General features: G+C 39.0%; 3 protein-coding genes across 4 annotated transcripts; all 3 read left to right on the top strand.

Annotated features, from left to right (window-relative positions):
- Nucleotides 1–5,180, top strand: LOC148608447 (uncharacterized). Its single transcript, XM_088543589.1, has 3 exons — nucleotides 1–88; nucleotides 4,283–4,360; nucleotides 4,473–5,180. The coding sequence occupies exons 1-3, from the start codon at nucleotides 1–3 to the stop codon at nucleotides 4,805–4,807; spliced, it is 501 nt and encodes a 166-aa protein (XP_088399715.1). The 3' UTR covers nucleotides 4,808–5,180.
- Nucleotides 5,181–13,327: 8,147 nt separating this feature from the next.
- Nucleotides 13,328–17,953, top strand: LOC148608446 (uncharacterized). 2 transcript variants are annotated; one of them, XM_088546353.1, is made up of 3 exons: nucleotides 13,328–13,481; nucleotides 14,356–14,615; nucleotides 16,083–17,953. In XM_088546353.1, the coding sequence occupies exons 2-3, from the start codon at nucleotides 14,366–14,368 to the stop codon at nucleotides 17,588–17,590; spliced, it is 1,758 nt and encodes a 585-aa protein (XP_088402479.1). In that variant the 5' UTR covers nucleotides 13,328–13,481; nucleotides 14,356–14,365; the 3' UTR covers nucleotides 17,591–17,953. The 2 variants fall into 2 exon arrangements, with proteins under 2 accessions (XP_088402479.1, XP_088402481.1); XM_088546355.1 differs by having other exon boundaries at nucleotides 13,369–13,481; nucleotides 14,359–14,615.
- An 8,347-nt stretch (nucleotides 17,954–26,300) lies between these two features.
- On the top strand, nucleotides 26,301–26,714 carry LOC148608445 (uncharacterized). The gene has a single exon (XM_088543588.1). The coding sequence runs from the start codon at nucleotides 26,301–26,303 to the stop codon at nucleotides 26,712–26,714; it is 414 nt and encodes a 137-aa protein (XP_088399714.1).
- Nucleotides 26,715–27,230: the final 516 nt, after the last annotated feature.

The raw sequence follows: 27,230 nt of genomic DNA, 5'->3' as shown, positions 1-27,230 counted from the left end.
ATGTCTGTAAAAACATTCAAAGAACAAGAATGGAATGAACAACCAATAGCTCATGTACAGGTACACACAATAATAACACAGATACCAAGTAATTGCTATGAAGGTGTAATGATACATTACAAAGTTTTTTTTTAAATTTTTTTACAGGCATGTATTATCGTTGTATATTTATAAAATAAACACTATATGTTTGAAAATAAATAATCACATATATTCTACCAGTTCAGTGTATAAATAAAAATTGTTTATCTTTGGCAAGGTGTTGGATGTTTTAGAGCAGAGAATCAACCTCAGACTCGAGTTTCAATGGCTATGTAATGGTTTACCTCATTGTATTCTGATTCATATTGATACCAGTCTAGGATATGGGTTAGGTGGGAAGACTTTTCCTGTATCAAGCTCTGAAATGTAATGATGCCAGGTCTTATATAGATAGGTATATATTTTGTACTGCAAAGGATTGCAGATAGATGCAGTTGAAAGTTATTGTTACAAGTAAATTAGGCTGTATCATACAGGCCAACAAATTGTTAACGGAATACATGGTAAACATGTCAAATATAAAGTACATATTGCTACTGGGAATCTTGCTACCAGTAACACGACCTAAAGTTTGTAGAATGTATGAAAATGTGGTCATTGCTCACATGAAAATAATCACTTAACAAAAGCTCGATGATTGGATACACTACACTACACAGTAAAATGAAATCTCTACCTATAAGATTTCCTCGTTGTAGGAGTGAAAAAAAAATTTGGCTGTCATTTTCTCATATTATAAATATTACAATTTGATATATATTTTATAAGCTTTTATATTTTTTTTCTTTTAAAGAAAAGACCATTTTAAACCTTTCAAAGTATGAATCTGCCCTTTAAGAAAAACTTTACGCTATGTTTGTTTGTTTGTTGGGGTTTAACGTCCGAGCAGCAATATTTCAGCTATATTCAGACGATGAACATGAAATTGATGATAAAATGAACATGAAATGGTGATGAAATGAAAAAGGGATGGGACACAAGGACAACGGGATCGACAAACCTTGATTGCCACTGGAAATAGGGGGAGATGGGTAGGGTCGGGCAATTTAGCCTCCTGTGGCGGAGCCCTATGGTTCCTACTCCGGGAGAATACCACAGTAGGGTTCTTTAACGTGCGAGGAACGTGGCATCTTTCCCAACACGGTGCACCACTATGGTTTACGATCAGGTTTTCCGTATTATAGCCTGACAACCCCAGCATGTACCATGCCAGGGGTACCCAATTCCACCACCTGAGGCACACATCCCAGTTGCTCTGTGGGCAAAGCGCCCTAGCCCCCCGGCTACGGTTCTGAGCACTATTTAGTCGCCTTTTACGACAAGCTTAGCGCTGCTGCAGGGGTATTCTTTTGACACCCGGACCTGCACGGGAGTTTACGCTATGAGTCTTAACATTAAATTTAAGATAAAGAGATAATATAAATGTATTTCAATGCACACAAAAATGCTTGCTCACAGACAAATATGTTGTGTAACATGGACAGAAGACATACTGGAAATAGCTAAAAATGTTAGCATACACTTAGAGATTTACTGACTTTATTTCATGGTTTTCTTACTGTTATCTTTTTGTTTGCAGTTATATTTTTAACCATATATATACATTCTGTTAGCTACAATCCAGTCATACATTTGGTTTTATGCCTTCTTATATAAAGAAGCCAGTTTACACAGAATATGTTTCCAATCAAGCAGACACTGATTTGTAGAATACCCACACGCCGAGCAGGATTTCTTTTTTACAGCATGCAAGGTTACACATTGTTCCTTAATATACAGATACACTACTTAGTTTAAGCCAACCAATAATTATGATTATGGTAAAAAATATTTTACGGGAAATGTGTACTGTTTTAGTATAGCCATTCACATTCCTGTGAATCGACTCAAGTATACCCGTTTAAAACCAGGTGTTAAGGAAATAATATGAAATTTAATCAATGCCTACAATTACTTTGTACCGAAAATTTTTATACCTAGTCTTTTGTGGCTTATTATATTCTCATTTTCTAAACTATGTATAGCATTTGTCTCATAGTTAACTCTTTGAAAACAATATTATGATACATTTGCTTATTAAAAAAACATTCCTCCATTTAATAAGATGCACATCTTGACCTCCATACAGATTTGGATCAGAATCTAACATAACAGTTGCATAATATGAAAATGTAAGACAAATTAACCTTGCAGCACTGGGAAAGGCAATAAAGTACATGATGCGCACTTACTGTAACACATTTGAGAAATAAGTAATAATCAGTAACAATTGTTGAGAAATTTAAGCAAACCAGAAACTTAAAGAACTAAGTAATTAGTTCATCATTAACTTATTATTGTTTATTGATCTCAATGGTATGGTCCAGCTTACCATCATTATGGTTTTTTATGCTTATAAAGATAAACTGATACACATTGCAGCATGCATGTTTATATGAAGTAAGACTCCCACCAGGTATGCATATAATGATAAAATTGATTTACACTAAAACTTAAGTAAAGTTCATTCATTCATGTTATATATATATATATATATATATATATATATAGAAAGGTCTGAAAAATTCCCAACGATGTTAGAACTGTCAAATTTTTTGGTCGTTCCCTCCGCGGGACTCGAACTCGTACTGCTGTGACATCTATGGCAACACCGCCTGCACAAAGTCCAGCGCCCTAGACCACTCGGCCAGCTAGGCTATATAAAATATAGCTTTCGCTGGCCGGGTCATTCCTCCTCGTAGGATTAATCTAGGGCTGTAACTTAGTACACGATGTAAGGTGGTACGGGACAGTTCATTTAGATGTTAATATGTAGGATAGAGGATCAAATTAATGATGCATGTCACAACAAATCAATATTATACAACGTCTCAGAATGTGACGACTCTATTTGCTACACTGCTCCATCGGATCAAATTGATACAGGGAAGATATATAAACGTATAGAAAGGTCTGAAAAATTCCCAACGATGTTAGAACTGTCAAATTTGCGATGCAATGTTTTGGTCGTTCCCTCCGCGGGACTCGAACTCGTACTGCTGTGACATCTAGTCGTCACATTCTGAGACGTTGTATAATATTGATTTGTCTACAGTCCTACTATAATACTTGTTACTCCCGTAGTGGTATTAATTCAATGTGGATCCTAATAAATTCGAAAGATTTTTTGGAGACAATCAGTTTAAGACTTCACTAAAAACTGGGAGCATGGACCTGGTGCACCGGTAGGGTAAGCGTCCTCTGCTTTTCTAGAAACACCCGCCGAGTTGCTCATGAAAAGTCCGGGGTAGACAAACGAGGGGAGGAAAACTATGACTCGTTGAATAAATCAGTTTTCATGGTGCAGATGCATACACCATAACGATCCACGAGTTCATGATGGCGATCATAAAACTTCTGTAGTGATGACTTCAATCTTATGGCAACATAACCCTGTTCCAGAAGCCTATTTGTTAGAGTTCTAGCGCGATACAAAAAGTCTGCGTAGTTTCGGCAAGCTCTGGCATTACGTATGAGTTGTGATATGAACACTCCATACGCAGGAAAACTCATCACAATTGTCGTAAAGTTTGGTCAATAGTTTTTCCTTACCATCGATTTCTAAGGGTAGTTCAAGATATGAGGCTGATCGCTCAGTGTTTGTAGCATCCTTTATCTCTAGTTCTTTGGGGTAGATGCGATGTATCAAATCCCTGAGATTAGGATTGTTTGAGTGAAGAAAAAGATCAGCAAGTAAAGGAGCACAATTTGTTCCCATTGGAATGCCGAACGTTTGTTGAAAACACGTCCACCACACTGGACAAATATGTTGTTTTGTATACATCTTCCTCTGTATATTTGGAAGATGATTTGGAATTATTTCTTACAAAGTATGAGGAATCTCTACCAAGAAATATATATTTGTATCTAGGTGTTCCATCTTTTTGGAAAAACAACGATGTATAATGTTTTTAAGTCGGGATTTTAACTGAGTATGGGGAATAGAAGTGTACAGTGTTGAAATATCATAGGTTTTAATACTATTATATTCAGATAATAGTCTTAAACTGATTGTCTCCAAAAGATCTTTCGAATTTATTAGGATCCACATTGAATTAATACCACTACGGGAGTAACAAGTATTATAGTAGGACTGTAGACCTACTTTGACTAAACGTTTTGAAAGAGGTTTGGTGGTACATTTTGCGGATCCAGCTATGGAACGTTGTTTGTATGGATTCTTGAGGAGTTTGGTATACAGTGAAAGGTATACAGTATCAGTTGAAACTTGTGGAACAAAATGATGGAACTTGCAATGGTCAGACCAGAGATATTAAAAGTATCACAGTTCAATACTTATCTTTAAATATGTTAAGCATTAAACCATTATTATTATGATGAAACTACGTTTTCCCCAAAATATATAAAGAATTAAAGAAAAAATGTGGAAGTACATGTATTCTACTGCTTTATTATTGTGGCGAAAAGAGTGGGATTCCTGGCCCAAAACTCCAAACCTCTACAGAATATTGCTATAAACACAATAGTGGCATTTGACAAGGTTCTGGTCAACGATGACAGTGCATATGATGAACAAAAAGGGATATTTACAGCACCTGTTGAGGGTCTCTATTCATTTTCATGGACTGTAACTGTTAAGAAACGCAAATATTTCTTAACATATCTTTATTTTAATGGGAAAGTGATTGGCAGAAATCATGCTGGAATAGATGGTAATCACAACCATGCTACCATGCTGCCAGTCAAACTGTTAATGTCCACATGAAGAAAGGGGAACGTATTATCATAAAAAACAGGCAATGAAGGCCAGTACATATATTCTGATGGATGGTCTACATTTTCTGGATTTTTTATTGCCTAAAGAAACATTTAGTACTTGAGAAATTAAAACATACAAGTATCTTTTGATCTAAGAACAGCTATTTTTCGTCAGTAATATGCTAACTAGTAAACTTTTTATGTTCTTTATGAACATGCAATTTATCTAATCCTTACATTCTATACAAATGGATTTGATGGTTTCTAAAATTGTTTTCATAGAATATATACTTAATACCCCCGCCCCCTCAAATAAAAATAAATAAAACAAATAAAATGAAATGAAATAAAAGAGCAAGTTGTGTTGTTTGATGTTTAGAAAGTTTGAATGCAGTATTTTTATATTACTGTATATATTTTATTATTAAATTCATAAACAAGAGGCTCTCGAAAAGCCTGAAGCGCTTACCTTAAAATACATATCTAATTAACTAAGTTAATTAAGGTATCATGCTTTGTTACCATGTTTGACACAAAAAATACTAAAAAAAGAGCATATATTGATGAATGCTGTAAGTTCAAAAGAGTACCTATGGCAATGTAAAATATAGAAAATGCTTTCAAGAACCTCTGGAAAAAAATTTGGGCAGGGTTTCCTCTATGCCCTATCATTCCACAAGGTCTGAGGGGTATCAGCCTAATATACAGGCTGAAAAAGAACATACAATGAAGTTTAACTATGGCTATCCAAAATTTTCATCATCAAAATTCATATCAAGAGCCCATGTTTACTTTATCAACCAATTATCGCTGAAATCAAAGCAAGTATATTAGCGGGAAGTGGCCGCCCAGGACGATCTGTCGTCATCATTTTCAACTTAAAACACCTAGTTTTATGAAGATGGAATCTGAGCAACTGGTGTACATGGTCGTAAAATGGCCGCCTAAAATATTTCAATTACTGCCCGTCAACTCAAAATATCATGTTGGCTTACATTTTCATTCTTCTTCTATAGTTGAGGAAAAAATAGCAAAAAAAAGAATTTTGACCCCGGTGATCTATTTTAGTAACAAAGGCCATGTTTCTTGACTGATGAAATATTTTAAATGATCAGTTTGAGGAGGACACACTAAAAAAATATGCCAACTTTTATTAAATTTTGCTTCAGTTTGTTTCAGCGAGTTGTACACATTAAAACGACAAAACAATCTGTTTGTTCAGGTGCCATAAATCTTACAACAGGCAACAAATCATATTAAAAATTTCGGCAAAGGTCCGTCGTCTGATGGTGAACAATATTACTTAATCAGAATTTTGTTTATTTGCAAACAAACTGTATCTCGACCCCTTTGTTCTACTTTTAGTAACAGCGTCCATGTTTTTCATCAATCAAAAACCTCGAACGGCCATTTTGTTCAGGATATCATAAGAAACAGTAATACCAACTTCATTCAATTTTGTACAGTAGAGTCTGAGGAAAAGATTTTTCCAAAATAAAAAAAAAACGCTGTTTAATACCTATGTTCTATTTGTAGTACAGACGGTCATGTTTTTTTTTCACCAACCAAACTTCTAAGCAGTCATTTTGTTCAGGATACCGTATTAAATAAATAAATAATAACTTTTATTGCATTCGGTACAGAAGATTCTGAGGAGAAGATTTTTTTTTAAAGTAATCAGCAAAAACGTAAAAAGTACAGTAACTCAACATGAGTCAACAGATCTTCACCAAAATCACATCACAGATAGATCTTATCGTGGTTAATATTTTTATCCTATGTCAGAATTGAGTTACATCTAACGGTTTTGGAGATACAAAATGTATATGCAAAAAACTGCTGTCTGACCCCTATGTTCTATTTTTAGTAACGGCAGCCATGCTATATTTTGATCAATCGAAAATCCAAAGTGTCATTTTGTGTAGGATACTTTAAGAAACAATCATATTAAGTTTCATCCAAATCTATTCAGTAGTTTCTAAGAACAAGATGTTTGAAAAATGGTTAACGACGACGACGACGACAAAGGCCAAGGGATTTCAATAGCTCACTTGCCCTATGGCCAGGTGAGCTGAAAACTAAATTTATTTTTGATTTTTATAAAGCTATTGATTTCATTACATCTGAATATAATGTCCCCGAGATTGAAGAGGGTTTAGAAACTCTAATGTCTATATGCCTAGAAAACTGGACGCCTGTTCAAACAATCTTCTGACAGATGTAGTAACAAAGACATACAGTACCAGTTGAGATTATTCAGCAACTTTAATGTCTGAAATAAACAAAGCACCATGCCGTAAGAACAATAGACACCTCATTTAAATAAATTTTATGGTTAATGGAGATGAGTGAAACTAGACCATTTTTTTTAAATCACTGAACTTCTTAATTGCAAAATTGGATGGTTTTTTTTTAATAAAAAAAAAATACAATTAAATCTCATAGACAAATTTGAAAAGGTGATGAGTTTTCATGAACAATCGAACAAAACTGAAAACTTACTAAATCAATATAGTTTATGGCAGGAAATTTTTTCATAAAATCAGAAAATTTTAAAGTACAGATTTGCCAAATATCACTAAAAAAATAAGGTTATAGAAGTGGTAATTAAAAAAAGTATCAACCTTCTTTACAACCTATACACATTCAGAAAGTATCAATTACAGTGAAAATATCAAAAGAAAAAAATTGCTCAAAACATTCTATTTCAAATGTACAAAACTGTTTCTCACTAAAATTTTAACTACATTTCATCGTAAAACTTCTCCAGGCTTATTCAATTGTAATTGGTTCTCAAATCACTAATGGTACAAACTGGGTAATTTACAAAGTAATACAATCTGCCCTACATAATGCTCAGTGATCCTTTCTATGATTTGTGGTGAACCCATACTGAGACAACAATGTCAAAATAGTACTAACTAACACTAAATATTGAAAACCATATTCAACAAGATATACATATTGTACACAATCATAAAAAACAAACGCCTATACTCGATGACACGAGGAAGCGATTACATACTATAGGGTAAACAGGTTAGAAATATAACTATCATACATAATTATGCAGCAAGAAAGCATTTTTCTTTATTGGTTTGTATGGATCTAAACATAATCTAATAAATTTTGTTTAAATGTAGATTTGTGCTCTATAGACTCAGCTGCAATATATATGATTTGTATTTTTTTAACAGTACATGGCAAGGTGTATATTTTTTGTAGTGTTGTTTCAGACTTTATCGTACTCTTGTATCATACACATTTAAAAAAACTTTTACTGGATACGACAATAGCATAAAAAAGTTAAATAACTGTCAAAATGTATTGAAAGGAACCAATATTTTAGCAGAAATCATAAGAACGTAATCCACGGATAAACACAGAAGAAACACTAGACAGGAAATTTAAACAGAACCATCCAACAATGAGCATGAAATAACCAAAATATCAGAAAACCTTACTGAACACCCTGGACTTCACTAAATGCTAGGAGCATGGATCAGGTGCACCGGGAGGGTAAGAGTCCCCTGCTTTCCGAGAAACACACGCCGAGTTTCTCATAAGATAAAAAAAGAGTAATCGAGGGAACCAAATTTCTAGCGGTAATCAAAAAAATGTTAGCCAGGGACAAAGATCTGACATGGAAAACAGACATACCCAACAAAGAACATAAAGTAACTAATATAATACATACAAAGTAACAAAAGCAAATGAACAACTCGGACTCCACTAAAATGGGACCATGGACCAGGTGCACCGGCAGGGTAAGCGTCCACTGCTTTTCTAGAAATACCCTCCGAGTTGCTCATAAAAAGTAAAGTCGGGGTAGACAAAAGAGGAAAGGATAACTTTGACACATTGAACAATCAGTTTTCATGGAGCAGAGGGATATACTTTAATAATCCATGATGACGACCATAAAATTTTTATATTTATGACTTAAATCTCATAACCCTGTTCTAGAAGCCTACTTGTTAGGAATGTTGCCACAGATGAAAGGAAAGTTGACAATTCTGAATGAATAGTCATCATGTTTGTCGTCAAGTTTGGTCAATAGTTTTCCCTTACCATTGCTTTCTAAGTATAGGCCAAGATATTAGGTTAACTTCAGAGCGTCTGCAGTATCCTTTATCTCAAGTTCTTTGGAGTAGATGCGATGTATCAAATCCCCAAAATTAGGATTGTTTAAAAATAATACATCATCTCATCGGGAACTGAGATTAAAAGATCTAGCTAAACGAGATTCTTTCTGTCGAATCAGATAAACTACAAAGTCAGCCTCATAAGAGTGAAGGAATTGGTCAGCAAGTAGAGGAGCACAATTTCTTCCCATTGGAATGCCGACCGTTTGTTAAAAACGCATCCACCACATTGGACAAATATATTACATTACATTGTACATTACATTTGTGTAAACATCTTCTGTATATTTGGAAGATGATTTGGAATTATTTCTTACAAAGTATGAGGAATCTCTACCAAGAAATATTTATTTGTATCTAGGTGTACCATTTTTTTATTGTAAATACAACGATGTATAATGTTTTTAAGACGGGATTTTAACTGAGTATGGGGAATAGAAGTATACAGTGTTGAAAAATCATAGGTTTTAATGCTATTATATTCTGAAAATAGTCAGTCAGTGGTGGATGCAAATGAAAAGGAAAATTACAACACCAATATTAAACACAGAAGACAATTATTGCATTAATTAATTATTGTAATTGTGCCATTTTTATCAGTAATGTAAGTTTAATTTATATGATTGTGAGAATATTTCTACAGTAGTTTTTTTAGTTTTAGTTTGAAATGCCATCATAAGAGTCAAATCTACTGTGAATTTCAATCATTTGCATTCATTACAATAATTTCTGAATTTACAGTATATTGTCTTTTTTCTTCACTTTCAAAATTCTTAATGCAAGGAACATGGAGCGATACATGTACCTGTTATGATCTTGTTATCCCTTTTATGTTTCAGGAAGTACAGCAGTATAAACTGCTTTTTGAAATAAGTACAATGTTGTACGCGCTGTCGTGCTAAGAACACCCACAATCGTACATGAAATTGTAAAGCAATTAAAATTCTTTTCAAAATATGTCCTACCTATATAATGCCAAGCACCAAATTTGAAATCAATGCATCCTTTAGGAGTCGAAATAATTGCTGCAAAATTCGGACAGTTGAACGGACATGGTTATTCCAATTTACTACACACTCTATGAGTGGAGGCATTATTTGAAAGTGTTACCTGTATTTTGAAATATATGTATTCTTGGTATCAACACAACATCTATTTTCCTGGTAACAACCTGCATTGTGATTACGCACAAATTGTGTGTCACGTGTCAACAATTGATGCAGCTACTCGTACCAAACTTGCTAAGCAGACTCATTACATGAACATTTTGAAATGGGCACTTCCATAATAATTTTTTTTCAAGATAGGGTGCCACCATTTCAATCTCAACAGCTAGTATTTGAAATGATGAAATATGTTTTTTTTTAATTTCAAAGAGCTGTAGCATATTTTACCAAGCTTAAAACTAAGTACACACAAGAGATTCTTGATTGCTGATAGTCCAAATTTAAAAAAAAACACTAACTTTTTTTTCTTTTGTTTTCCTCTTAGGCAAATGTAACTTTTGAATAACATCTTTTCTGGCGTCCATTGGTCAACTCTTAATTTTGTTTAGAACTATACTATAAATAGCCTCTGAAGAGCAGCATCTTGTTTTCTATTTAACTATGATAAAATACACATGTACTTTAATATCTTTTTCAGTATATTTGAAAATACATGTCTATTAAGACCTTTCTATGCAAACTGTTCACAAACTGATTCTCCATGTCCATGAAAGCTAAACATTTCTTGGCTCTTTTCTTACTGTTTTAATTTCATTGAATAATCTCTCTTTCTGTATTAAAACAAAAACAAATCAAGCTTGCCAAACAGTCCATAATAGGATACTTTCATTGTAAAATATAGTCTTAGTTATCTTATGTAACATTCATTTATTCATTCACTCGAAGCTTATACAATTAAATGATTTATGTTAATTAAGTAGATATTGTTTCAGATTTAATGATGATGCTTTATCAGTTAGTGCCCCGTGCAGGTGCCGAATAGGCCTGCAGTAGGGCTAAGCTTGTCGTAAAAGGCGACTAAATATTGGTCAGAAACCTAGCCAGGGACTAGGCGCTCTGCCCACAGTGCTACTGGGATTTGTACCCCAGGTGGTGGAATGGGGTACCCCTGGCGTGTTACATGCTGGGTTGTCAGACGGAAAACATGACCACAAACCATAGTGGGGAAAGATACCACGTTCCTCGCAAGTTAAAGAACCCCGCTGTGGTATGCGATAGGAGTAGGAACCTTTGCGTTCCACCACAGGAGGTTAAATTGCCCGACCCGACCCTACCCATCCCTCCCTTTTATCTTGTGGCAATCAAAATTTGTCGACCCTATTATTCTTGTATCCCATCCCTTTTTTTCATTACATCATTATTTCATGTTCATTTTATCACATATTTCATGTTTATCGCACCTGAATATAGCTGAAATATTGCTGCTCGGGCGTTACACCCCAACAATCAATCAATCATTATCAGTTAGTTATTCATTTTCTTTTGATTTCACGAGTCCATGCTTGCAAAATCTAATTTTTGACGCTGTTGAATTTAATCGTTTAAAATTACCAGAAATTTAATATATCCCTGATTCTAACTGTCAAAAACAAGAAAGATCTTGTACTATGACAGGCTGACTGATCTCTGTAAATGTAGAACAATCATACTACATTTTATGATTTAAGAAAAGATTACACTCAAGTTACCACAACTCAAATGATGATTTAATTATTTTAAAAACATACGAAAAACGTTATAATGCAATTTTTCTTGTGTATATCTACAACATATTGGTTATGAAACATTTAATTTATTTAGACTGACATTGTAGTAATACCATTTTGGTAAATTGATCTTTGCACTTTTTGTCAAAACTGATGTAAATGATGATATATAGAAAATTGTTTTTTTTTTTCGTACTTTACAACAATAATACGATAATTCTATTAGCATTAATACAAAGCCAAAGTTATTTCACCTTATTAGTAGTCTGAACTGCGAACAGTATTTGGTGATTTCAAATGCATTTGAAATGAAACGATGTACTGAATGGTTTAATGATGGAATCTTTATTGGATTTTCATTTGACATTTAAGAATATGCGTTCTAAAAATACCGTATACCTATAGTAATGGTCAAACGATCGTGTAAAACATTTAAGAAGAGTTCTCATGAAACTTATCTGCATATTTTTTAAAGTAAACTATAACTTGGTCTGAACAAGTGTGAATTGTCATGTGATGCAAATTGAAACATTTATTTGAATGAGTTAATTGTTATTTCGTATTTGTCTTTTGGATTAATCTTCTGTATGAGTTACAATATGAGTGCTTTAGTTTGTTGATTTATTAGGATGAGTCTGAATGCATTAAATAGGGGCTTGTAAAAGGTCAAACAACAAAAAGATTATCTGGCATACTACTGAACTTTGTACGTTAACAACATGCTTTGTAAGATAAAATCTTGACTCAGATCATATCTATATGGTTGATTACAAAAAGAGACCAACTGGAACAGAGTATCAATATTTCACACTAGATTCAAAACAGACAAAATATCACAAATACTACAAACTGATAAAACTTACACCGAAACCAAACATCGAAAATTTTCTCCTCTTTAGAGTGAACTACAAACAAAAACAAACAAAACCAAAATAACAAAACAAAAAACAAAACAAAAACAAAAATAAAACAAAAACAAAAAACAAAAAAAAAAAACAATTTACTTTAGCTAAAATTATAAAAATACATAAGTGCATATCCGTTTTCATGGTCCAAATGGTCAAATAACAATCAACGAATGCATACTTAACACCGACTGTAAACCAGATGGTCAAATAACAACCAACGAATACATACTTAAGACCGAATGTAAAACATTCTGATAGACGGCAAAATCTTACGAAGTTAAAGTGTTCATTTGTATGAAGTTAATCCTGGAGGAGTAATCAAGGAAAAAAGTCAGTGTAATTTTGGAAGACAGGCTCATACATGACAAAAGTAGTTAATTGTGTTCGCAGCTGAAAAAAAGTCAGCATTTTAAAAGATTAGTTTGCTTTGTTCCACTTCATAGTTGATGTCTGCTTAACGCATGGCCGACCACACGAGCCTACTTCATGATTTTACTTGAAAACCTCCAGTATATTGAGAACAACACAAATCACTCGACTTTACTTATTTGTATTATCAACATCAAGTAATGCTTTGGTTACTCAAGATACGTTGATAATACAACGCTGTTATATCTTTATAAATTCGTTCTGAAGAAATAGTTCATTCAATACTTAATGCATAGAAAAAGATGTCATTCAACCTTAAATAAAATAAAATATAATAACTATTGTGGCCTACCCACTAAAATTTACGGCTGAGTGATTTAATGACACAAATACTTGTCTTGCGCTATTCAACAACTTTATTCATTTAAAATTTAAATACATCAAGGACATACAGTGATATTAAATATCTCTAGCTTTCGTTCAGATAGAGTGAACGGAATTGTCGATCAACTAAACAATTGTAAAAGTTCCAATCGTCATTTACAGGTAAGCCTACATATATGTTTCCTATTTATCTTAAGATCAGACAGTAAACACTGATAATAATATGGAATCAAATTTGGACTTCCTTAAAAGTGTAAAAACGGGATAGGGGTAAGCGCAAATGCAACACAATGAAATCAGTTAGTGATTTATTGTTGTTAATATTGTGTGGCTTCAAACAATTCCTTGAGGAAATAACAAGATTTATAACTCAAAAGAAAGGGTAAAGTTTACTAGATGACATTGCATTGGCCTAAATATTGTAATGTGTACACAAGCAATTGAGTAGAAATATATTTTAATGCAGTGTTTTTAAAAATTATAAATAGTCGTTTAGGTGATTAAAACCGTAAATAAGCCAGGTCTTTATTGAGCTAGCTCCCAGGCAGGCATGACAACCACCCAAATGCATTATTTGGATTCCGAGCCAGGTACCTGTCACTTTATTCTCTTAAAAATACCACATGCATGGAGGAGAAGCATTGACTACAAATTTAGAAGTATTTGGTGTGACTCGATTTGGAATTGAACATATGACTTCCCATAATGGAACACAGCATGCTACCCTGAGACCTCTAAGGCAAACCCATATTTTCCCTCAATAATATACTGGTATTTACTATATTTTCACTGACGATATTAACAGTCATGAAAAAAAGATAAAACATCTTGGCCGAGTGATCTGATAACAAATTTAAATACAAAATGTAAAAAATTGTAAACTAAAAAAAGTTCCTGATGATATCATTACCAGGTTCCTGATGATATCATATACAAGTTCCTGATGATAACATGCAATAAAAGCTTTTAACTTAAAAACAAAGTGAAATGCACCTTACCAGACCATTGTATATTCATTTCCCATTATTTATTGCAGCAGAGTTACTATGGGCTGTCCAGAAGTTCTCTGTGTTAGTTTTTTAATTGGAATGTTAATGACATATGGTTGTCGATCTATGTATGTCCGAGAAACCACCAGTGAACGATATACAATATATGTAAATGGTATAATCTACACTGTCAACCCTAAAGATCCTGACTGGGACAAATATCCAGAGGAAGCTATGGTTATTAACCAAATAACTGGCAAGATTGTCTTTATAGGCACTACACAAAAGGCACTCAAGTATGATCTAGGTAATTTTTTTTTTCTGTCTACTGTCTTTCAATCTTTACTATCATCTTACCAGATATAGAAAAAATGTGTACTATTGCTTCTTTTGACAAGAACCTACACAAATGCCATACAACTACCCGTATAAAAAAGAAGCAATGACAAAACGTTAGAATAAAGACATGAAACCATAGCAACCATATGTTATTTGTTATCAAACAAGTAATGTAACACATACATCCATGAGTGTGTTGTTCTTAAGAAAATGTGTCATTTAAGAAATATTGTTTGGATGTCAGGTTATTCTGGTGATAAATGACACGATTCAAGTACTTGTACAGATAAGAAAAACCGTTTATTTAAAAAAAAATATTTAGAGATCAGCAGTATTGGTAATTTCGTATATGAGCTTCCATCAGATACATTTTTATTGAATATGTTAGTACAATTTTATATGTTATTCCCATATCATTGATGACGCCAGTGGTTGACGTGCTTTTTCAAAAGACGTCCTATGAATTCAATGCAATTCAGGCAAACAATGCGCTCAAAATTGACGCTTCTAAGAAAATAACTTTTGAAGTGAGAAAAAGAATCGAACTCAACTAGAAAAATGTCAGGCTCCCTCGGAGATAATCCAAAGTTCTCTAACAGAGAAAATTGAATTATTTCCCGAGCCTCGGGTGTCTCAGATTTCCCGGTCTTGCTCTCTCAGCGTAGTTAGATGCTTAATATCTCACTTTCCGCCACACAGGTTTCGTCTTTGAGCATTCTTAGATTTTGTACATCGCATCTACTCCAAGGAACTTGAAATAAAAGATACTACAGACTCTATGAAGTCAGTCTCATATCTTGAACGAATCATAGATATCTATGGAAAGGGAAAAAATATTTACGAAAACGCGATGACATTTCGATTGGTATTGTAAACTTTCCTTTCATCTTAGGTAGCATCCTTTTAGCACCTGCGTATGGAGTTTTCTACTACAAATCGAACATTATGCGAGATCTCGCCAAAACCGCAATGTTTCTTGTCATGTGCTAGATTGATTACAATAAGGTCTCTTGAACAGGGCTGTGTTGCTGCAAGATTACAAGATTATATTCATCACTATAATATTTTAAACTCTTAATTATGAACTCGTGGATCGTTATGATATGATCATCTGCACCATGAGAAACGAATTTTTAAAAGTCATTTTTATCATTTTTGACCCCGGACGTGATTTAAGGCAAATATTTCTTTAGCAGAAAATGCTGACCCCACCCGGTCCATGTTCCCATTGTTTTTAGAGTCTTGTTTGTTCATTTAGCCCCATTCCTATATACGTGCTATTTTGGTTATTGAGTTTCTTTATTTTTCTGTGTCAATATCCCTTGTATAATCGTTATTAAAAAATGGTGTGTTTTTTTTTAATTACCTTTCGAAATGAACTAGGTTTAATTTTTCCGTCAACAAGTCTACATTTACAAGTATTTACTTATTTCAGAGAACAGTTCGGTTTACAATTTGGACGGCTCTACCGTCCTTCCTGGATTTCATGATGTACATATGCATCCTCTAGAAGCGATGACTTCATTAGGCGGTGGCTGCAAGATACCAGGTGACACAGATCCTGAGCACTTGTTAGGTCAAATTGCCGAATGCAACCCAAATGATGGAGGTAATAGTTGGGTGTTAGGACACGGTCATTCTATCGAATCGTTACTGAAACATATTCATAACAGAGGGCGACCTCCTAGAGAGATAATTGACGAAGTTATTCCAGACAATCCAGTAGTATTAATGGAAGAAACTTCTCACTCTGTCTGGGTCAATTCCTTAGCACTTGATCTTGCACATATTTCAAAGGATTCAGATGACCCTGTTGGGGGTATCATTATGAGGGATTCCGAAACGCTTATGCCGAATGGAATTCTCTTGGAAAACGCGGGAAATATGATGATGGATGTTGCAATGGCGTCATTTACCAATCTTAACCAATCAAATTATGAATCACTAAAAGCATCTCTTATTGAGTTAAAGAAAAATGGTATAACTTCAATATGCGATGCTAGGACATACTGGAAGCGTTCTCATCATCTAGCTTGGAAGAAAGCGTGTATAAATGAAGAACTGACTGTTAGGGTTAATTTAGGTTTATGGGCCTATCCAAACATGGAAGACAGTGAACAGATAAGAAGTCTAAAAGAACTATATACCAATGATTTCAGTCGCAGGTGCTTCCTAAAAATTAATGAAATTAAATTATACTCGGATGGACTGCTAGAAACTACGACAGCTGCCATGTTAGAACCTTACCTAAAAAATCTTAGGCTGCCTGGTCTACAAGAAAACATTGGAATGAACTACTTCAGCCAAAGTCGCGTTGAAAAATATCTCAAGGCATTGCAGAGTTTTGGTGCTGATAAAGGATTTAACTTTCACATACACGCAATTGGTGACAGAGGTATCAAAGAAATTCTGAATGCAATCAGTAACACACAGACTGACGGAACTCGTCATCGCCTTACTCACTTGCATATAGTGAGTGAGCATGATATCCCTAGATTTAGTTCGCTAGGCGTTGTGGCAGATTTCCAGGTCACAAATACACACATACCTGCTGTAGAAGAAGCAGTTGGATTAAAACGTGCAGAAAACTATATTCCTGTTCGAAGTATAGAAAAAAAAGGTGCTAAGACAACGTTGAGCAGTGACTGGGATGTTAGTCGCCTAAATCCTCTTGAAGCTATACAGGAAGCTGCAACCAGGGACAGACAAGCTGTTTCTGTCAAATCTGCCATTGAAATGAAGACCGTCAATTCTGCATACGCCATGAGACAAGATGATATAGTTGGATATCTTGGAAACAACATGGACGCAGACTTTGTTATACTATCCAGGGACATTCTCAGCATCGACACAAACAATATAGGAAAAACCGAGGTGCTACTTACAGCGATACAAGGGAAGGTAATCTATCAAAAGTTCAACGATTATCCATCTAAGGAATGAAGCCTCATGCCTTAGAAACATCTGCATTCATTTAGCCAACGACAGGATGTGTTTGATTTCCCTATTACCGAACAGAGCCATTCGATCATTTAACGACACGAATATGTTTAAGTGTGTCAAAATATATCGTTCTTTGATCGCCATTATTTGCCTATTTCATAAAGGCATGAAACTCACAAACTAATATAAAATGATTACATTTCGAATCAAAAATAAAGTATATAATATAATTAAATTCTTACCTATTTTATATGTTTTAAAAACAAATGTACAAAGTATGTTCTCACACGTATCGTTACCTTAAAAGTAATATATTTATATTTTTGCTCAAACTAGATTCTTGTTATCTGTATGATCACTTGTATTAAAGTATTATATGATGCAGGTGTAACACTTATATATATTGCATATTGATATATTTTCACAGTTTCACGCCAACTAGAATCATTTTCTTCATAATTTAACAAAATTTAAGACGCAAGCTACAAACGTTTAACGACGTTAAGATACGAAACTAAAAGGATCATAATTTGCTTTATCCTTGCACCTAGTCCATGCTCCCAGTTTTTATTGGAGTACGAGCTGTTTATTTTCTTTTGTAACTTTGTATGTTCTATTTTGGTTGTTATATGTTCTTTGATTTCTGTGTTTGTTTCTCAGTCAGATCTTTGTCTCTGGATTACATTTCTACTAGAATGATGGTGACCTTAATTACTCAATATAAATTACACTTGGTATACGGTTTGTTAGTCTCGTCATGTGACTCACTAGAATGGGTTCTAATCTACCATTCAAATGCATAAAGATTTGTCATACTCAGAGGATTGTGTACAATATATAAAAGCAAAACATATATTAGTGTAAAAATACCAATACAAATGACAAATATCTATTTTCACATGATAAAAGTGTTACGAAAAGCGTAAAATAGAATATTTAACATTGTAATACAGAGTTTCGATTTCCCGGAAGTAAGCAATAAAATGCAGACCGGTCTTCGAATTTCATTACGTTCTACATCAGAAATTCCGGTAAAGAAAATGAAAATAGAGCGAGACTTACAGACCCTATTACAAGTTAACTTCCTGTCAGACTGAAATCAGGCTATCAGTGCTTCTAAGGTCAAAGGTTAAATTCGCATTGACTACCATTATGAGGACGTCATCTACTATGACAAAATAATGTCACATAAGGACATTTCGAGTGAAAATATAGATATGAATTCACGATCTATGGACGTTGACATTGAAATTAAGAATTTAATATAATTGTACATTCCCCGACAAACGGTTTTATGAACGTTTTCTTACATCAGCCTTGCATGTTATACATCTGGAAGGGTAACAGCAAAACTCCCGAACTGATACAATCATAGTAAAAGAAAAGCCTGTGTAACAATTTCTATATCATGTTAAGAACTAGAAACTTGGGAACCACTGAAATGGTCCTGACTTGGTACAGGCGTTTTCGAAAGAGTAATCAAGGGAAACTATGTTATAGCGGTAATCAAAAGTATGTAATCCAGGGACAAAGATCAGACATGGAAAACAGACATACACAACAAAGAACATAAACTAACTAAAATCATATATATATAAAGTATCAAAAGCAAATGAGCAAGGAACGATGGATTAAACCATTTATGTATTATAGCGCGATAAACCTCCCGCTTCCATCGCGGTTTGTTATTTCCGATGTGTTACGTATAACACAAATGGGTAGCATAAAATTGCTACCGCGTAAAAGTCGGTAGTCATAACAGTCAAGAAGATCATGTCATACATATCTAAAATATATGATAGATCATTTATATCTGTTTAGTGTTCGTGCTTTTCTTTAGGATCATATATTTTTTTTACATTGCAATGCCTTTAAGTGAAAAAAAAACTATCGCTATTTCATTCATCCTCTTCACAAAACAAAACATATGGTGTTCACAGACGATTGTTATGATATGTAAGCGTACAGATGCGATCATTTCTAACCTATCGTCGAACCTGTCAGGATTCGCTGTCATAGAACATTTCTAAACTGTCAGAAACTGTTCTGACCCGCGACACACCTTGTCAGGGTCTGTCAGGACCTTGGACAAGCTCTGTCATGGGTCCTGACACCCTCCTGTCAGGAACTGTTCTTGGTAGAACAGATACGTGGATTAGAAAAGTTCCTGACAGATTCTGCCAGTCATTAGCTCGAGCATACTTCTCTGGCTGAATTACATACAGTACAAGTACGTGATTACGAAAAAAAGGCGTAGCACCCGAATGCCGATTCGTACGTCGGGAAGGAAGCCTTGCTATGTTTAAACTTGTTTTCAATTTTTACCCGACTTTTATGTATGGCATGCAGTACCAACAAAAATTATTGCCTGCCGTACTTGTTACGCTCCTGACTTAAAATTCTTTTTGGTTGCAAATCTAAGCACCGGTATGACACAGAGTACCTTTATATTTTGACAATTTTAAACACAGAACTTTTAGACCTTTATGGAACTTTAAAGTGTTCATACTCATACACTTTGAATGAATATGACATTTTGAAGAATTTTGACTACATGTATTCTACGGTTTTGAAGAATTTTAATTGAAATATGTTAGGCGCAGTCACCCATATGGAAAATAGTATTTTAGTCAATAATTTTAAATATGGAAATTAAAAGTGCTCGCACTCATACATTTTGCAAGAATATATGATATTTTTAAAGAATTATGACATTTTTAAAGAATTTTGACTTAAACAAATGTGTCAAAGCCACCCACATGATAGTTATATTGAAAAATTTAACATTTTATTCATTAATTTTAGACCCTCATGGAAATTAAAAGTGTGTGCACTCATACAGTAGCATGATAATGACAATTCTGCCGCACCCCTTTTTTCAAGCAGAAATCCTGCATAGGACCCCCAATTTCGGGCTCCGGGGTGCAAACGGGTCGTGAGCGAGTCAAGGATGCTGAAAAGTGCTGGGAGGCAAGCCATCTGGGGCGTCGAGGGTCCGGACACCAAAATAGATTAAGAAAATTGGGATTCCAATAAATCATGGATTCCGAATCTCAAAAGATGGATCAGCACGTCCGATTGCTAGGTTCCGGCGGGAAGAGAGCGACGAGGAGGTGAGAAAGAGGGCACAGGTTCAAAGGGAGGCCAGACGCGAGCCGATTCTAAGGTGGCGCGACCTACCTTGGGAAATATTCCAAGTGGTGCACGTCCAGGAGACGAAAAGTCAGTATGGGGAGGGTATGATTCTGACGCTGGAGAGGAAAGGGATAAAGACCAAGGTCTGGGCGTGCAGCAGAATGATCCGGGAGATGGGTCGGATACCGCGGAAAAAGTGGCATCTCCTCAAGATCGATAACTATGGGATGAAGAAGGCAAAGAAGAGCGGGCATGACTACTTCGACTTTGAATTGGTGATTTGAGGGGGCGTGGGAGAATCCTTTTCTGATGGGGAAACCCATCGGAAAAGATATTTGAGGTGGGAATCAGCGAGGGCCCTGGGAATGCTTGGCTAGATCTTCGCTGAAAGGAGGCGAGGGCTGGCGTAACCGATCCTTTCCATCGTAGTAATTCTTCAGGCAGACTGCGGGGGCACCATCTTCACCCGGAAGCTGAGACTGATAGGACCTGGCCAAACGGAGAGTATCAAGATGCTTCTTCTTCTTCTTGACGATTCGCTTGGCGATCAACGAGAGCACCAGTATGGCCGTAGCACTTAGACAAGCGAGGGATCCAAGGGGAAGAGAAGCAGCAGCGCCTACTCCGGTCAAAGCAGATCCCATGGTGCCGCTGGTAAGCAGCAGACTGCTGATGGAAGCCGCGGATAGGGCAATGGAGACCACTTTATCCAACCGCTTATAGATGCGCAGCATGCGGGCATATTTCTGGACCTCAGACTCTAAGAAATCCTCGAGTCTAGCATCTACTGCGTCACTCATTTATCTAGGGGTCTAGAGAAGCATGCCAAGGACGAGGACGTCCTTGAGGGGGCTATTGGGACATAGGATCAACCCAGATCCATCGTAGATCTTACCGCCGCGCTTCAGATATAAACCGTCGCCCTGGACGGTCTTCGGTAGTCGGGCTGGAGAGAGATATAAGCCTTTCCCGTGAGGTTCCACGCAGCAGACCTGACCACCCTTCTTGAGGTATAATCCAGACCCCAAGGTTTTATTGCCTGCGACACCACCTAGACCGCTCAAGGCACCCACTCCCAAGGCTGGAAGGACGGTCTTCGCTACCATGGGGAGGGCTCCCATCGCCAAGCCGGCGAGCATGGGGAGGAATCCACCCTCTTTCTGCATATTTTGCTTAAGCTGGGTGGTACTCATCTCCAAGATCATACCACCTTCGCCGGTCCTCTTGAGCTTATTGATCTTCTGGATCTGCCGATTCGTGAGCAGCAACTTATCGTTGCCCGAGAGATTCTCGTGCGAGAGTCGGATACTCACGGAGCATGGCTTGCGCTTGGCTGCGAGTCTGAGCTTATCCCTCTGGCTTGAGCTCAGGTTCAGACCATACTCGGAATACGTCATTTATTTATATCTCGCGAAGGTGGAAGCGCATGGTCAAGTGCTCGCCGCGGAGATCGATGGGTAGGCCGTCCTGATCCGTGATATGCGTCACCATGGAGTGGATGGTGCTCACGGTCACCGGAAGGTAGATCAAATTCTTGGGATTCTGGACGATCTTCATGCCGGGGGAGACGTTGGGAAAGAAGCTATAGATGACGGGCTGCTGCACGCCGTCGACGTAGCTTCCGCTGACGATATCGCTATTCACCAGGATACTATTGACTTTGATGATATTCACGATGCTCTCGCTCTCGAAATATCCGTGGGTGTCGGCATCGTAGATATAGGTCTCCTCGTTGAATCCTAGCACGGTCCGGATGCTATTGGGGACGTCAAAATTTACTTGATAGTGCTCTCGCAGGATGAGGACGGCTCTCAGAGTCGCTCGGTTTGCTCCGATGGTGATCTTGGCACCGTGGCCATTCTGACGCATGCGCCTCTGGATCTTGGCATTGATATCATCGATATCGTAAGACCCGACATTCAGTCCGATGGAATACCAGTGCGCGCCGTCTTCGGGAGAGTAGAAGACTTGATTTCTCTCGTGAATATTGGGGAAGGAGTAGTAGGTCCCCAGGTTGACCAGGGCCATCTCGTAGCTCTTGATGGGATCCAGACGGATGGGCTGATGGAATCCCCTTCCGGAGACGACCAGGGAGAATCCACGCTTTTGGGCCGTATTTCTCGCAATCTGCTGAAGTTCGGTCATTTATATATGCCTCTCTTTGTGGGCTCTGACGGGTGCGGATGCCCCTCCCTCCTCAGTAGACGACGCTCATCTTGCGGCCGTCTGATTCGAATTGGAGGATGCGATCGGAGATGACCAGTGCGTAGGCTTGGGTATTGGCCGCGACGTTGCGGTCGAATGGGGCTCGGATATAGACGTCGATCGTCGAGTCCTTGAGGCGCTCGCTCTGCTTGGAGACGTCGAATACGAAGAGGGGATGGAGATCAGTAAAGTCGGCGGGGATGATGCCGGGATTGCTCACCAGGTGATCCATATTGAAGAATTTCCAGCGGAGATCGGCAGCCTCCTTATAAAGCCTGGAGATCTTTTGGTTGGTGAAGGAGGCATTATAATCCACGGCGGGATATCTCTGGGAATTCAGGGTGACGTGGATATTCTTCAGGCGGCAATGATCGAAGATGGCGGGGTTGGCTTCTTGATCGTTACTCTCATTGGTCTGGAAGGCGACGATCACCCATCGGGGTCTCTCCGGGCTGCTCTGGGAGGAGAGTCACCAGGTGAAATTATCGCTTTCGAGGACGGCGATCGAATCGCACTGCTTCATGCGGAAGCCGATATCTAGCTTCACTTTGCTCTCGATGGTCTTATAGAGCCGCAGCTTCTGGTCGTTTGAGGGCATCACGTGGGGGACGAACCAGGAGAGCTTGCTGAGGACGATCTTGCCGGCATCGTTGATATTAGCATTATCTCGAAAGATGCTTGAATCTGTAGACCAGCTTATCATAGTCCTGGGCAAAGCCGAATATATGCTTCAAGGGGATGGTGAAAGAGAAGGATCCCTTATTGGCGGGCTTGGTGATGACGTAAGCCTGGAAGGCTACGATCTCATTGCGGACGCCGGTATTTCCAGCCGTGAAAGCTTCGGCGCATAGATCTAAGCGCTCGGTCAGCCGCGTCGGGTCTGATGGGAGGAAGAGAATCCCGCTCCCTTTCTTATCTTCCTCAAAGATATGGGATACGATGGCCTTCCACTTGTGGCTGCGGTTGGACTTGGGGGTCTTGGATAGGGCATCGTTATGCTGGTAGATCGCATGGGTCTTTTTCAGGATATCGCCGTAAGCCCCCAGGTCGTCCATATCGAAGTCTTCGGGCCGCTTCATCACCATGAGCTCCCATAGCCCAGGCGTCCACTTATATCGCTGGCTATTGACCAGGAGATCGTCGCCGTCGAAGGTAACCGGAGCATTCCCGATGAAAATTCTGCCGCTCTCGGATCGCAGCCCAAAGGTATGATCCGCCTGACTGGTCATGCTCAGATGGAGATAGTGCTGCGTCCGGGGTCCTAGGATGGTGCTGGGATCCTCCATGATAGGAAGCCGTTCTGCAAAGTCTGGAGGAGGGGGCAAGGCAGGGGCTGGATGCGGCGGCGGTGGGGGAGGCAGATTCTTGGTGATTTGCATGGCGGCTTTCTCCTGGGCTTCCACCACGGGTCTGAAAAAATTGCCGAGGTCTCGACTGACTCCCAGCTTCTCCAAGCGATTCTTCAGCTGACTCGCCTTGATATTTTGCTTCACGTCGTGCAGCGACTTGGCCAGAGCATCGCGCTGCTCCTTGCTCGTGAGCTTGATGAAGCTCATTTATATAGGGATGCCCAAGATCATGGCTTTTCGGATACCCTGGAGCATCCGAAAAGGCAGATATCACCACTACCGGCCAAACTTGGCTGCCCAGGTGATATGCTCCGAGCGGGTGAGACCTAAGGGAGGAGGGTTCGATCGAGTGGGGGAGCGTTCGGCGATCGAAGGGGCGATTGGGGAGCTTTCGGCGATCAAGGTGGCGATTGGGGGAGCGTTCGGCGATCGAGGGGGCGATTGGGGAGCGTTCGGAGGGGCGATTAGGGGGCGTTTTTGGGGGCATTCGGGAGAGCGTTTGAACGTATATGCAGGCGGCAGGCGGTGGCTCCGTCTGGGCGCGTCTTCATGCAGACTCTCCCAGTCTTGCATACCTGCTGGCAGCGGACCTTCAGCGATAGGTTGAAGTGCTTCTTGCACATATCCTTCCCCGGGCTGCAGGGAAGCTGGCATGGATGCCCTCTTGCCACCTTCTGGCCGCAGGGGGGTTGGGGCGGAGGACGGGGTTTGGTGCTATATCTACCCAAGCTGCTGATATCGTCCAGGGCGTGACGAGGCATGAGCCATACCAGCCCACACCTCCCGCACTCTTCAGTCTCCATCTCGATCTCCCCATGCTTGCACGCGCATCGGCATTCACCACTCTCTGCAAGATTGGCTTGCAGGCGCTGGGAGATGCAAGACTGGCAGAGATCTCCGCACTTCTCCAGACCGACTCGTGGATGGTCCACTCCGCACAAGTATCTCCCTAGATCCTTGAATTGCTTGAGGCGATGCTCGAGCGAGCATCTATGGCAGAGATTCCTCCAAGGGGTGGCCTGCTCGACGAATTGGGTCAAGAGAAAATCTTTCATCATGAGATTCATTATTTATCCGGGTCGAAGAATTCATCTAGTTTGAACCGATATCTTCCGGCTTCTCTGGGGCTGGTCAGATCGATAGTCACGAAGCCGTGAGGCTCAGACCAGCATCGGCGGCAGAGGGTCTTGAATTGGTCGAGCGATAGATCCGTGCAGTAGTCGAGATGGATATGATCGAGATTTCCATCGTCTTGGTGGAAGCAGCAGATGAAGTTGGCATTCTCCCAGATGGTCTGTCGCGGAAGCTTGAAGTAGCTCTGGCAGAGGTAGAAGCAATCGACGTTATTATGGCGACCGCGCACGTAGTAATCCTCGCACTTATTTTGCTTGCTCAGCATCAAATCGTCGAAGACCATCAGATTCTTATCCGTCGGATCAAGCTCGCGGGGGACTGGCACGTCCCCGTCCTGCTCGAAGAAGGCGGCATCGATCCCACCCGGTCCTCGGGGAAGAGCCTCGACGAGATCTAGCAGGAGATATTCGTCCTGCAGGGTGAGAAGCTCCCGGATGGCCTCTTTGGTCAGACCCTTCTCCAGAGCCGCTCGCAAGAGTTGGTAGATGGGCTGATGCAGAGACTTCCCGAAGACGTAGAGGCGATCGTAGTCCAGCCATCCAGAGCGCAAGAGGAGGTTATTCAGCAGCATGGTCTTGCCGCAGCCCGACTTCCCGACGGTGCGCGAAGCCTTCCAGACCGTCTTCAAGGATCGCATCCTCCAGAAGCTATGGACCGATAAGGGCTCCGAATTCTATAATAGGGAGGTGAAGGAGCTGCTCCGGAAGCATGGGATTGATTTCTACTCCACGGAGAATGAGGAGAAATCGAGCGTCGTCGAGCGCTGGAATCGCACCATGAAGGAGAGGATGTTCAAATATTTTTCGGCCAATAGCACGCGCACCTACCTCCCCATCCTGGAGGGCCTCGTCCTGCAGTATAATACCTCCAAGCATCGATCCATCAAGATGACCCCCACCGCCGCCAGCCAGAAGGAGAATCATGCAAAGGTCTTCTGGAATCTATACGGAGACCTCCCATCCATGCAGCCGCCGCGATTCAAGCCTGGCGATAGCGTCCGGATCGCCAAGAAGAAGGGCATCTTCGAAAAGGGATATACGCCCCGCTGGAAAGAGGAAGTTCCCACCATCTCGCAGGTCCTGGGCACTCAGCCGCCGACCTATCGCCTCAAGGATTTCAACGAAGATGAGATCCAGGAATCCTTCTACGAGCCCGAGCTCCAGCGCACCGATCAGAACGTTTATCGCATTGAGAAGGTTCTGCGGCGACGCACTAAAAATGGGGTCAAGGAAATATTCGTGAAGTGGATGGGCTACCCTAAATCTTTCAACTCATGGGAGAAGCAATCCGACTGGAAATAATCATGGCTTTTCGGATGCTCTCCAGGGCATCCACAAAGGCAGATAAAGGGGCACTCAGGGATGATGCATCTGCACTAAGACTCTCACATCGTAGATATCCTTCACCAGCTGATCGTATAGGGCTTGGTGACGGGCTCATTATCGCTCTGGGGAAGTGGGAGATTTTTTATGCGGTATTTTTGCATATCGAGATCAACGTTCATCGACCACCATTCGTGTAGCTGCAATCCGATCTATCCATTTTTTGGCCAAGCCTCCCCCTGAGAGCTGTGATATCGTCCTTCTCGACGGTCTTCATGCGCTGCATCTCCTCTTGCAAGTTGACGACTTTCGCCTTCAGCTTATCGTCAGCGGCCTCCAGCTTCTTCAGCGACTGCTTCACGAATCTCCTCGTCGCGGCATCTGTGCTCTCCCTCGGATGCTTGAGATTGACGATGCGGTTGAAATTCATATTCAGATCTTCGATCTCACCCTGCTGGTCGGCCCCTCTGGTGAGGCCCACGCTAAGACCAAATT

Source organism: Perna viridis, chromosome 9 (assembly GCF_037379345.1).
Source record: "Perna viridis isolate PV_CMFRI_1.1 ecotype Kerala chromosome 9, ASM3737934v1, whole genome shotgun sequence".
NCBI classification, from domain to species: domain Eukaryota; kingdom Metazoa; phylum Mollusca; class Bivalvia; order Mytilida; family Mytilidae; genus Perna; species Perna viridis.
Note: the sequence above shows the minus strand (reverse complement) of the source record. Positions and strands in the feature narration are given on the sequence as shown.